General features: G+C 34.3%; 1 protein-coding gene across 1 annotated transcript; it reads left to right on the forward strand.

Annotated features, from left to right (window-relative positions):
* The first annotated feature begins 265 nt into the window (after positions 1–265).
* On the forward strand, positions 266–1,954 carry LOC134255498 (uncharacterized). The gene has a single exon (XM_062738029.1). The coding sequence runs from the start codon at positions 266–268 to the stop codon at positions 1,952–1,954; it is 1,689 nt and encodes a 562-aa protein (XP_062594013.1).
* The last annotated feature ends 11,374 nt before the right edge of the window (positions 1,955–13,328 follow it).

A 13,328-nucleotide genomic window follows, 5' to 3' on the forward strand; every position in this document is an offset into this window, starting at 1 on the left:
CTCACTCCTCCATGGCACCTGATCCCACCTCTGATGTTTCAGGGGTCCGTTTTGCTCTGCTCTTATTTTGTATTGTTTTATGGACTTTGAGATTGAATAGTGTTCGTTATCTCCATATCCTTCCGGAAATATTTATCAAAAATTAAATGTTATTTTCAATATTTTAGATGCTTTTACCACAATTTCAAACTTTATAAGTTATCTGCTTTATTTTTTTATGAGTAATAATTTTTATTTATGTTTGGAATCATAGGTATTGCAACTTATGGATGTGCTTGGATGCAGCAACGTATGCAATCCCCAGTGTAAAGTACGACGGTGTTTTCTTTGTAAAGGAGACGTAGAATTCTACTGTTCCACATGTAAACATGACTTGTGTCTACAATGTAAAGAGGGCCATGTTATTGATCTAGATACCATATACCACGATGTTGTGATTTACCGCGAGAAATATGAAAACTTTACAAAACAAGAAACATGTGTTAGACATCCAAACAGAAACTATGAAAAATATTGCCAGTCCTGTGAAATTCCTGTCTGTGTCCAATGCACAGAACACAGAAATAACAAAATGCTTTGCTTCAATTTACAATTCAAAAAACATAGAAAGCACAATACTCAGGATATTAAAACAGCATATAAATTATGCCGAAAAAAATTTGGAAAAATCTTTCAACACATCAGAAGTGAGACTCTTTATAACAGCAGGTTTATCCTGGCCGGAATCAAAACTGACGTGGAATCTTGTCGCTCAAAAATCTCCAACTGTCAATCACAACTGAATACAGAAGGTCAAAGATTAAAAAACCTCATTGACACTGTGGTTTGTGAGTATAGATTGAAACATTATGGTTTCCTCGGAAGCTTTAAACAACAACAAATAATAATGAATAGACATATTAGCAGAATAGAGGATTATGAAGACAAACATGAGCAGTTAGTGCACACCTCCGTTACATTTAATATTTTATTTCTAAAGAAACTGTGTGCCTTTAAGATAAAGGGAACTCCCAATCTTTCTCAACACTCCCCGCTCTTTCTTGCTGAACAACTTAACATTCGGAATGTAATCAAGTTACCGGGTAAAATTCATATCATAGAGACAGGGAAAAGACAATTAAGATTTGAAATGACTACACCCATGTTGCGCAAGTCTATCACAGTGGAAGGTGTTAGTAATGTAGATCACATTTCCTGCGTAGCATCAGATCGAGTCTGGATTAGTGATTGGTATAACAATCTCATTTTGACAAGCACAGAAGGTGAAAAACTACATCATCTGACGAATGTGCTAGGTTCTTATACAGGGATACACACAGTAAACAGATCTGGGGAACTCATTTATACAGACAAGGAGTTTAACATCAATACATTCACAAAAGATATGAAAACTATGGTTACATTAATAAAGAAAACAGAACCATGGAAATCGCAGTGTGTATACTGCTCCCCCATTAATGGAGATCTGCTGGTTGGAATGTATAATTCTGGTACGGAAAAATGCAAAGTAAACCGTTACAACAACGCAGGACAACACATACAGACAATACAATACAACATGGAAGGTCAGGAACTCTACAGATACCCTGTGTTCATCACAGAAAACCGCAATGGAGATATAGTTGTGTCAGACTCTTTCCATGCAGTAGTGGTGACAGATTGTATGGGAAGACATCGCTTCTCCATAAAGGAATCTTCATTCAACTCAGGATTTATGCCGAGTGGAATCTGTACCGACGCGCTGTCTCATATCCTGGTTTGTGATTATAAATCCTATTCAGTATTAATGATTAACGAGGACGGCATTATTCTACCCCCGATTCTTACGGTGTTTCAGTTAAATGATAGACCACAGTGTTTAAGTTATGATCACAAAAGTCACCTTCTTTGGGTTGGATTATTACACCATAAAGTGTGTGCATACAGATACTTCGAAAGGCAAAACTATCTGTAATGTGATTTGATTAATTTGTTAGATTAGCACACAAAGGCGATGAGTCATTGAAAACATAATTTTACTCCGTCAAAAAAAGGAACAAAGCTCTTCTGTTACCTTGCTTTTGTCAAGAATTTTTCATTTATAATTGAACGATGCCTGTACCTGTGATATTCTGAAAACAAACTCTTTACTTGGTCTCTGGGCCGTGAAAGATCATTTTCCCCTTCCAATAGAAATTCGAATGAAAAGTGAACGGACTTGAAGGATAGTGATGCATAGTTATTATAACGACAATGACATTTGCAGTTACTAGCTAAATGTAATTATGAGTGATTAAAAGTAAAAAAGTAATTTGTAGCTGAGGATAGGTGGTCTGAACATTGTAGAAAAAATGAAGAATGAGTTTCAATGTACATGTACATAAAAACAGTGTTAACATACAATTAGTGTGTTTCTTTACTGAAGGTCTTATCGGTGAAGCAAATAAGTAGATAGATTTCAAAACAAGGCATTTAAGGTTAAATAACAAACAAATTTTATTCAGAAACCAGCAATATTCTTACAGATTTACTTTGCAATCGTTAACCTTAATAATTTTTACCACCTAAATCAAAGAGAGAATTGTATAAGATTTTGTCATTAGGTTAAAATTTTGTGCAAAATTTTGTATGGAATTACATGAAAGCAAAACAAAATCTCATACCTAAGCAACAAGGAAAACATATGATTATTTTATATTTCAGGGATTTATTATTTACATCATTTCAATTAAAATCATTCAAAAAATGTATAGCAATCCATGCATCAATTTTATTTTTGGTGTTAAATACCTTTAATTAAATGCATGGATGAAATAGGGAAAAGATAAGCCACATCATAAGACAGCAGCTCAAAACCAGTGACATCATTGTAAAATTTAACCAGAAGTCTCTGTCGAGACTGAAGCTCTACTGTTTGAACTTATAGCAAATGAAGAGAAAAGTACTTAAGCAGCTGGGATTTGAAACTTTACAACAGCAAAAAATAGAATAATGATTGTTGATAAAGTCTCTTTATGTTCTTAGTGTAGTCTATTTGTGTGTCAAGTTATATTGAAATCAGACCAAAACTGTGGGAGGAGTAGCATTTTGAAACAATTTTACAGATATTTCTATTTTTAGTAACCACGGCAACACCGTTCATCAAAATCAAAAACCGATATACAGAATTATGTATCTTAGTGTATTCTACTTGTGTGCCAAGTTATACTGAAATCAGATTAAAACTGTAGGAGAAGTATCATTTTGAAAGAATTTCATAGAAATTTCTATTTTTAGTAACCACGGCAACACCGTTCATCGAAATCAAAAACCGATACACAGAATTATGTATCTTAGTGTATTCTACTTGTGTGCAAAGTCATATTGAAATTAGACCAAAACTGTAGGGGGAGTAGTATTTTGAAAAATTGTTTACAGATAGACGGACAGACAGACAGACAGACGGACAGACGGACGGACGCCGGACGCATTACTATTGTATAAGCTTTTCTGGTCTCTGACCAGTAGAGCTAAAAATTAGTCTTACAAAGAATTGCTAGAGTAATATATACTGAAAGGAAAAAAAGAAACACCGGGTAGCATCGCAGGTTAGTTAAGGCAGCACACAGATCAGAATTCGGCGAAATAAGACTTTTTTTTTTATATGTAACACTTATAAATCGGAAACGTCATGGATAAAACTTTTGCTATCAAGATGCATTCTAAAGGCTTCAAAGGGACTTATACTACAGGAAGCACTGCATCACGACGTCACCACGTGAAATCTATAATAAGAAAAAATGCCTTATTGAAAAAGTGAAAAGTTCAACACTACCCCAGGGATAATTAATTTAAATTTGTAATAATAGTTATTTAAAAACATCTTTGTGCCATGAATAGTGCTGCTAGAATCCTACTGTCCTATCACAGAAATAATTATTGAACACTTTCGGACGAAACCTTTCCAAAATTTTTACATTTTGTTCATAAGATCGAAAAAAAATGCACCAATTCCCGTAAACCATTCGATTCTAGCAGCACTTTCCAAAGTCAATAGACTGAGAACTTTATATAGAAACAAAAATTATGATCCAAAGTGTGCGGCGTGGTGTTGAACTTTTGCATCTCTTTTGTTACGAACGACAGAAGAAAGGCTAATCGACAAGTAAACACCCTGTTTGCTTTTATTTTACGAAGAAATAGTAGAAATATATGAGTATACCTTATTCATGAGCTTTATTCCCACAAGAATCACACATGATATTCATTCTAAATGCTTTTAAACTCCGATTTCTTGTGTTTGTTTACATGAATTCTCGTTACTTTTCACTCTGCTACTTCATGATCAACAGTTATGACGTCACGGGTTTGGTATTCAACCCTGTGATAAATACAGAGACCCAGAAACGACAATTTTCCATTTGTATTTTGCCTATGCATATTTTGATTCATTTTTACGACCTCAAATCAATCTTAGATATCGATTTTAAGAAATTGTTATCTCTTAACTTCACGTCATACAGCTTACTATGAAGGCATATCATATACTGTGGATTCATCAATTTTCATGGGCATCAAATTTCGTTGATTTTAATAAACAGACGTTTTCAAAGATACGTAATGTCGTGGACTTAAGCATTTCGTATACAAAGGAATAGCATATGGATACGTAATTTCGTGGAATTAAGCATTTCGTATGCAAAAGAATAGCATATTTTTTAATTCAATGAACATTTGAATTTATTGATCTGCTCAACAACGAAAGCCTTGAAAATTGGTGCTCAACGAATATTGACGAAACCACAGTAGGCAAGTAGAATATTTGGTTCATACCTTAACATTCCTGCGATTATATTCGCAAATGTTTTGATTGCGTGAATGTTTTGACTCCATGACCGAAAATTCGAAAATTGGTCAGATGGAGATTTTAGTTTTTATGAACAGAAATCCGTGTTCAGAATTACTCAAATGTGAAATAAGTAGGGAATACACCAATAAGCCCTATAGTGATGACGACGAGTTTGCCCGGTATACAGCTGTACACATTGTTTTTAAGTATTTATAGACAATATGAATTTCTTGCAATCCTGGTACAGTTTACGGAAGTTCAATTGGGTCGAATGTTCGAAGTGCCTACGTAAGGAAAATACAACAACGGATTACTGAGCAGTTTCTTGTAAGTCCCCCATAGAAAGCCTTATCCGTTGTCAGAGAGCACTAGAAATTGTTTCCAACCAATCGTGAAGATGACGTTACCGCGAAACAGAGTCATATATTGTGAGCAGGTTATTTGACCTGCGACCTCTTTTATCAACACCTTACTATCACAATCGCTATTAATGCAGTAAAATAAAAGAATCATTAAATTCAACCGCAAACTAAAAAAAAAAAACAAAAAAAACAATTGCGCAATTTGGGTTTTTGAGCGGTCAACTTACTTTTGTGTTCCTCACACTGGTGCATGTGCGCGTCGCGTGGTTAGTCATGCCCAATATATCCAGGATTAAAAAGATAAACATTCTGATAAAGATCTTTCCTGCAAAGGAGGACCAAGGCTGTGACAGATGCGCAGGTGAGACTCTAAAGATAAAGAGGGTTTTTTTCACTTTTTTATATCAGTTTCAATAACGTAATTTCAATAAATTATTAGAAAAAATCAAATGGGATTTTGTTAACATATTCTTTAAAGATGATTTAAAAAACAAGATAGGATATCTGAGAAAAAAAAACTAGAAATAAATTTAAATCACTCAAAAATTTACGCAGTATTTTTTTTTCCTTTCGAATATTTTGCTAGCGAAAAATCAGATATAATCCTGTATATACAGCAGGGTTTTCCACAAGGGGTTTTACCATGGCGGCCCGCCATGATAGTTAAAATCAGCAGCCGCCATGATTAAGTTTCATTGCATTTCAGATTTTCTCTATCAACAATTTTTCTTTAAATTCCTAAGAAGGTACTACAGTTTTGGGAAAATTTTAGTGCATTTGTGAAGTTCGATACAGGATAAATCCTTTTCAATTTAGTTTTTTTTTTACTTTTAAAAGTGTTAGTTATTCCATTGTTTTGTCTTGCAGTGGTTAAGTTTAAAAATTGTAAAACCAATCATTGCTTAATGAAGAGTAGGAAGTTTAACACGCATTTGTGTTTTGGGTCACATTTCGCCTTCGCCCAGCTTTCTCCATGGTTAAATTTCAAATGTGGAGAACCCTGGAACGTCTTTAATCAATGTATACTTCTTCTTTTATATACAATACTAAATCTTTTCCTATTTTCCTATGCATATTTTACGCATACTTTTTACTAAACATACTCATCGAACTAGAGCATGGCCAGTATACAATTACTACTGTACAAAAACGCATTTCATGTACAATGTTAAACACGCATTGAACATTACTACTTTGAACAAACAGTATTAATACCTACTTACTACAATGCTTACGACGCATCATGACAACTGAATATATAAGTACATTATATACACAATTCAACAATATGCTTACTTGAAGAGGGATGTGAAGATAACGAACAAATTTCAATCTCAATATTCAGTCTCAAAGTCCGTGAAACAATGCAAAATAGATGAAGGAAATTGAGAAAACGAACAGTATTCAATATAAAAGTATACAAAACAATACAAAATAGGAGCAGAGCAAAAACGGACCTCCAAACATCAGAGGTATGATCAGGTGCCATGGAGGAGTGAGCATCCCCTGCTGACCGGTCACACCCGCCTAACCTTCTTCTGCACGTCTAAATACTTCTGCACCAGCCTATCTGTCTTTGAAATATGAAATGTTGGCCACTAATAATTATACCCCCGCAAACGAAGTTTGGGGGGTATATAGGAATCACCTTGTCCGTCTGTCCGTCTGTCTGTCTAGCTGTCCGTCCGTCCGTCTGTCCGTCCGTCTTTCTGTCTGTGCAATCGTGTCCGGTCCATATCTTTCTTACAGAGGGACATTAGAATCTACTACTCCACACTAAGATTGCACATGACCTAAGGGTGTGTCATGACCTCGACCCAAGGTCATTTGGGGAAGTTCAATGTCACTGGAAAAAAATATCATTATTTGTGTCTGGTCCATATCCTTCTATGGATAAACTTGGTAGGTTCTCATTTCACTGAAAGATTGCCCATGACCTAGGGATGTGTCATGACCTTGACCCAAGGTTATTTGGGGAAGTTGAAAGTCACTGGAATAAAAATTTCATAATTCGTGTTTGATACATATCTTTATTATGGAAAAACTTACTTCTGAAAGATCCAGCGGGGGGTATTTTGTCCCGTTTGGATAGTTCTTGTTCATTTTGTTCCAAACGTCACGAGTAAATCTGTTGGTGTTTTTTTCGTATTCTACGCAGAATTGTATCAATACTCTTTGCTCCACCTTTTCAGAAAAGGTTCTATTTTTTTAACAATGCTGATCTTGCCTTAATAGTACTAACCCCAATTTCCAAGCGTTACCTGAACGGAGAGTTCAATCTTTTGAAATTTAGGTAAAACACCAAGGTCAATGGGTAAAAAAATCATAGGATTTTGAAAAGCATCTTATGCGTAATGTACACTTCAAATTTTCAAATCATATCTTTTCTCAATCAAAAGTTATACGGAAATAAAACATTTTTGAAAAGTAAGTTAAGGTCACAGATTCAAAAGTCATGATACATTTTGAAAGGTCATATCACGTGCATGTATAATATGAATGTCTTAACCTTTCTCTTTAAACAATTTATTTTTTGAAGGTAGGTCAAAATTCAAGGTCATGGGTCAAACAATTATAGGTATTCGGAATGGTATAATCCGAGTTAAGTACTAATACACATGTTTAATATGAAAGTCCTGCCTTTTCTCATTCAAAATCTATTACCATGATGATCAAGGTTCATTTATTGTGAAAGACGGACAGACTGACAAACAAATGAGATTAAATGTCCCCTACCTTTCTCAAAATTGGGGACAATAAATGTCCTTGATGTTCTTGAGAAGAAGATTTATGATGGAAAAATCCCCCCTGTATATTTCTATGTAAAGTGGTTGAAATCAGCCTAGTGATTCTAAAGAAGAAATTAAAAATGTAAAAAGTTTGCAGATAAACAGACGGACAACAGACAAAATGATCATGAAACCAGAAAAACTTAAATGAGCCAAAAATGTTTGAGCATTTGCAAAGGATTACAGTCTTTGAAAAGCTTTTATTTATGCATTTTTTTGAGAGGGTGAAAATGTATGACATTTATCCGTGTTGAAAAAACTGTACGTTCTGAAAGCAACATGATTGAAAATAGTTAATCAAGGTGATTTGAGTAGCAAAATAAAGCTGAACTGGTAAAGCTAATTCAACCGCAGGTTTATTCAATTTTAATTTGCACAACTTTTTTAACTCTTATAATGATTAATTTATAAATATTCATATCATCATGTCTGATTCAAGGGAGAAATGGAGATGTTACCTGAAGTATATCTGTTGAATATGAAATATATACTTGGTTTCTTTTTTTGGGTGGGGGGGGATTTTTTTTTTATTTTTTTTATTTTTTTTTTGTACATGTATACTGTGTTTTTTGTAATTTGTTTGTTTGTAAAAAAAAACATCTCTCGGAAATGTTCACTCATATGGAGAAACCAACACTTAAAAATAACGAAGACAATTAAGATGTGTTTGTGAAATACTGATGCCCCAGATCGCAGCTTTTGGCGAAGGTTGAAGTCAAACTCCAAGGTCAAAGCGCAAGAATTGTTGGTATCAAAAGAAAAGTCTTGTCACATGGAATACACATGTGAAATAAAAGAAAACTCTCTAGTACTAACTCACTTGTTCAAAAGTTATTGCTAAGGTAAACGTTTTTATTTAAAGTGGGTCAAACTCTAGGGTCAAGGTCAAAATGTTTATACCTGTTGGAAGTTCACAATGAATACACATGTTAAGAATGAAAGCCCTAGCACCAACTGTTCAAAACTTAGGCCAAGTTTAAAATTTGGTATCTTTTTGTTAAAGTGGGTCAAACTCTAAGGTCAAGAGGTAAAATTTCTTGTCACAAGGAATTTACCTATTAAATGTGGAAGCAATGTGTAAAGCCCAACTTAGAAGAAATGGAAATAACATAAACAAAACAAACGATTAAAATATGTAGAGTCAAATGAATAAATGTTCTACTACTTTGGAGTAACAAGATCATTTGTCATTTATGAGACAGGAAGTGGCTAGGAATATCAGACCCTACCCCCCCCCTTTAGTCTGAAATTTGACGCCTCCCCCCCCCCCCCCAGAAAAGATAAAGCCCCATCATTGTGGATGTTTTTTTGTTTGTTTTTTCTTTGCTTCTCAGAAAATTCTGGGCTAGAAAAAATTCTGGATCTGCGCCTGTAACTATATGTCATGTTGACAATGGAAGATATCTTCACAATGTTAATTCGTTTACTATGGCATGCAATGATCGTTGACCCTTTGTAACTTTAACCAAACCATTTGCATTTCGGTTTATTTTACTCCAATATATGCATAAACTTGTACTTAGCGACTGTCATGCGTCCTGTCAACTTCATGAGATATAATAATTTTAGAACCCCATTAGAAATAAGCATGTTTTATATATTGCTTTCATGGGTTATCCTAGGCAAAGATTGATTAAAAATAATTATGTTAATTTGTGTTGCATGTGATAAGATCTGGTTCTGAGATCAGTCTAAACCTGTGATAATGATAACTGTGATACTACCTGGAGTGATATTTTTTTTAATGTGATAGCTACATGTAGGTGCTAGAACTTTTAAGCGATCCCTAATTGATTTATGTATATAATTTGTATTAGGATTTGTAATGATGTTGACTCTTTGCCTGAATAAAAAAACATAAACATAAATCCAATGAAAACACAAAATGTATTATTTCAACTAATATACACACCATATTGCACCATCAGTTCTATCTCATTCGGCAGACCTTGGCTGATTCCTTCCCTTCGTCAGTTGAAGTATGAATAGGCCGAGGTGTGCCGATGGATGCTATCTAAAAAAGATAATGGGTGATGCAAACCCAATGTAATGTTGAAATTTTCCAAAAGGTGTTCACATGCATGAATAGTACAAGTTTTAATTCATAATAACAAATGATCTTTTAACATAACTTTGCCATCTAGAAAACGTTTTAGAAAACGTGTGTGTGTTGGGGGGTGGGTGACAAAATTGATTGAGTTCACTTGGATTTTCAAGGATTTTTTTTTCCTGAGAAAAATTGCACTAATTAATTCATTATAAAGGTTTTGTACTAAAATAATATTATTTGTTGTTGAGAAAATAGATAATAAATTAAAAAGTTTTAATATTATCATGACAAAAATAGGTAATCAATTCAGTATAGGGTATACATATAAGAGGCTCTTTGGTCACCTGGTAATTCTATGCTCGATTTGAGGAATACATGTTCCGCGTAAATTATAGAATTATTTTGACTGTTTCCTTGGAAACCCAATATGAAGAAATGCGTATATATTTAGAGGCAAACACCTAAGTGCGGGTTTTACTTCCTCATGACAGTATCTAATTATTTCAATTTTAGCAGGACTGAACTTGACGCCAAACTTGATGCTCGATTTGAGGAATACATGTTCCGCGTAGATTATAGAATTATTTTGACTGTTTCCTTGGAAACCCAATATGAAGAAATGCGTATATATTTAGAGGCAAACACCTAAGTGCGGGATTTACTTCCTCATGATAGTATCTAATTATTTCAATTTTAGCAGGACTGAACTTGACGCCAAACCCTCGCAACATTTCGTTATAAGCAAGTAACACGAAAGCAGTGAAATGGCTAAAAAATTTGAATTAAATTGAATTAAACATTTTGTCAATTTTGCAGTTTATCCCCAAAGGGGACTTTCCCCATTAGTTATACATTCATGAAGAGACTGGAATTTTTCGCCGAAAAACGTGTCTCGCCCTACGACGGACACGGAATCATATACCTTTTATGTATAATAATTTGCATCAGATCGATTAGAAAAAATACCGACTTGATAACTTTAAAATACGAATCTGGTATTGACCAGAGGTACTGACTGTAGTGTCTTACTATTGTAAATGTATTGTATCGAAATGGACTATTTCATGTACGAGTTTATTAGATGAAGAAATGGAACCTGGAATGGTGTGTTATCTTATATCTTCGGTTAAATCCGGTAGCATGATAAATCACTGACAACGAACAAAATGTCACGTCCTGGATGGGTTTTTTACACGATCTGTAATTCTTGAAAATTTAAACAAGATACATTTTTTTGGTTAAACTATCCATGGACAATATGTCCTTTAAAATTCAGAAAATGGTACTTGGTACCGGAAAGGAATTTAAAAACATTCTCAAGCATAAAATAACTTCAGATTACTCAACGCATTGTTACTGCAAATATCCTTAAAATCCATCTAGTAGTCGCGTGGACAAAATTAGTTGGCCGAAAAAACAATAATAAGAAGAAACAGTTAAATCAGTGTAAGGTCTTCCTTGAAGTGAAGACGAAAGACCTTATTGATAATAAGAACAAAGTTATTATAATGACCAGTCAAAAAGATTGCTAAGAAGAAATATATTTCATGAACATACACAATTTTTGCTTCCGTCAGATAGTCTATTGTCTTTACTTATGTATACATTAAACAAATTACAGAGATTCTTGTCTCTTTATGTATCTATATGCATCCACTCTGTTGTCTCCAGATGACCCAACCCAAACAATATGCGTTTTATCGTCATAACTTATGCAAGTTCCGTCAATTCCTATTACTATGCATAAGAAGTACCCATTCTTGTCAAGCATATGTACTCTGCCGGTGAAACCATCACAAACAAGGATGTTTGCAAACGCGTCTGTACAGATTCCTTGTGGAATAAATGGCATTTCTGGTATTGGTTTACATTCCAAAACTCTTATTCCTCCTCCCTGTGGACGTAAAACTTTTTTTTTAGTAAACTCGCATCGTAATATTGGCAAACCTTTTGAGTGGATTCCGATGTGGAAGCTATTTTTTCCAAGACCCAGATGTGACGGAGTATCTTCGATGGATAGTTCTGGTTTTCCTCCTGAGTTAGTAAAAGTGTTTTCTTCCTCCCTTTCTTTCTCCCTTGGATTTTTTCTGATACTTTCAGGAGAAAATTCAAATTTAAAGTCCCTTGGTGCTTTTTTATACGGGTAATCTGAAGGATCGTGTGTATTTTCTGGTTGAGCTCCTGTGTAGGAAAAACGAAAACCTCCTCCACGCTCTGTTACAATTAAAACATTAGAGACAGAGTCAGATACTATTACATCTCCATTTTTGTTTTCAGTTATATACACGGGATCACTGTTCATTTTCTGATAATTTATGTACTGCATTATTTGTATGGACTGTCCTTTATCATTATAACGGCTTATTCTGGCAACCGTTGTGCAAGCATTTACCATTCCGACTAGTAGGTTTCCGTTAGAGGGGGAGCAATAGATACAACGTGGTCTCCAGATTTCTATTTTCTTTATAATTGTTGACACTGATCTGTTATCTTTAGACAACCTTTTGATGTTCAAATCCTTATCTAAAAAAATGAGATTACCTTTTACGTCCGTAGTGTGTACCCCCTCACGAAACTGTTTTATATCAGATCGATGATGTAATATGTCGCCTTCTTTGTTTATAAAGAAGAGATTGTTCCAGTCACTGATCCATATCCTGTCTGATCTCACACAGGAAATGTTTCTTACACAACTAACACTTTTCACTGTCAGAGATCCATGTAACTCAGTTGACGACATAGTAAGATCATTATATCTTACTTTTTTCCCGATGATTTGTATATTATTTAGAATCCTTACCAAATCCTCCAAGACAATTTTCTCAGACAATGCAGAAAGTTTTAATCGAAAATTCTTTATCTCAGATGCACGGTTTTTCTTAAAGAATAAAATGAAATTTACCGACGTTCTTGTATCAGAATGTTCAGAGTTCAGTGCATAGCTCTCTTGATAATGAACGTATTTTTTCAAAATTCTTTTCTGTTCTCGAAATCGATAGAATCCTTTATTACAGGCCAATTTAAGATCATTTATTTCTTCAAATACCACCTTATCAATAAGGTTCCTAAGATTTTGGGCTTTTCTTATCATCTGTGGTTGCTGCTTTGCAATTTTTGTATGAGACGTTTTAATGTCAGCTTTGAATTTTGTAAAGAATAAACAGCATTTATAAAGGGTTATACGTCTGATGTTGTGAATTATATTTCTGTACTGTCGACGGTTCATATAATAGGCGTCTCTTATGTCCTGCATTTCGCATTCGCTTTTTCTCATCCATTTTGGAAGAAAAAAAAGTAATTTGCATTTTTTGTTTTGTTCT

The sequence above is a fragment of the Saccostrea cucullata genome, unplaced genomic scaffold (genome assembly GCF_032062105.1).
Source record: "Saccostrea cucullata isolate Sc308-1 unplaced genomic scaffold, CSIRO_AGI_Scuc_v1 ctg3434, whole genome shotgun sequence".
NCBI lineage: Eukaryota > Metazoa > Mollusca > Bivalvia > Ostreida > Ostreidae > Saccostrea > Saccostrea cuccullata.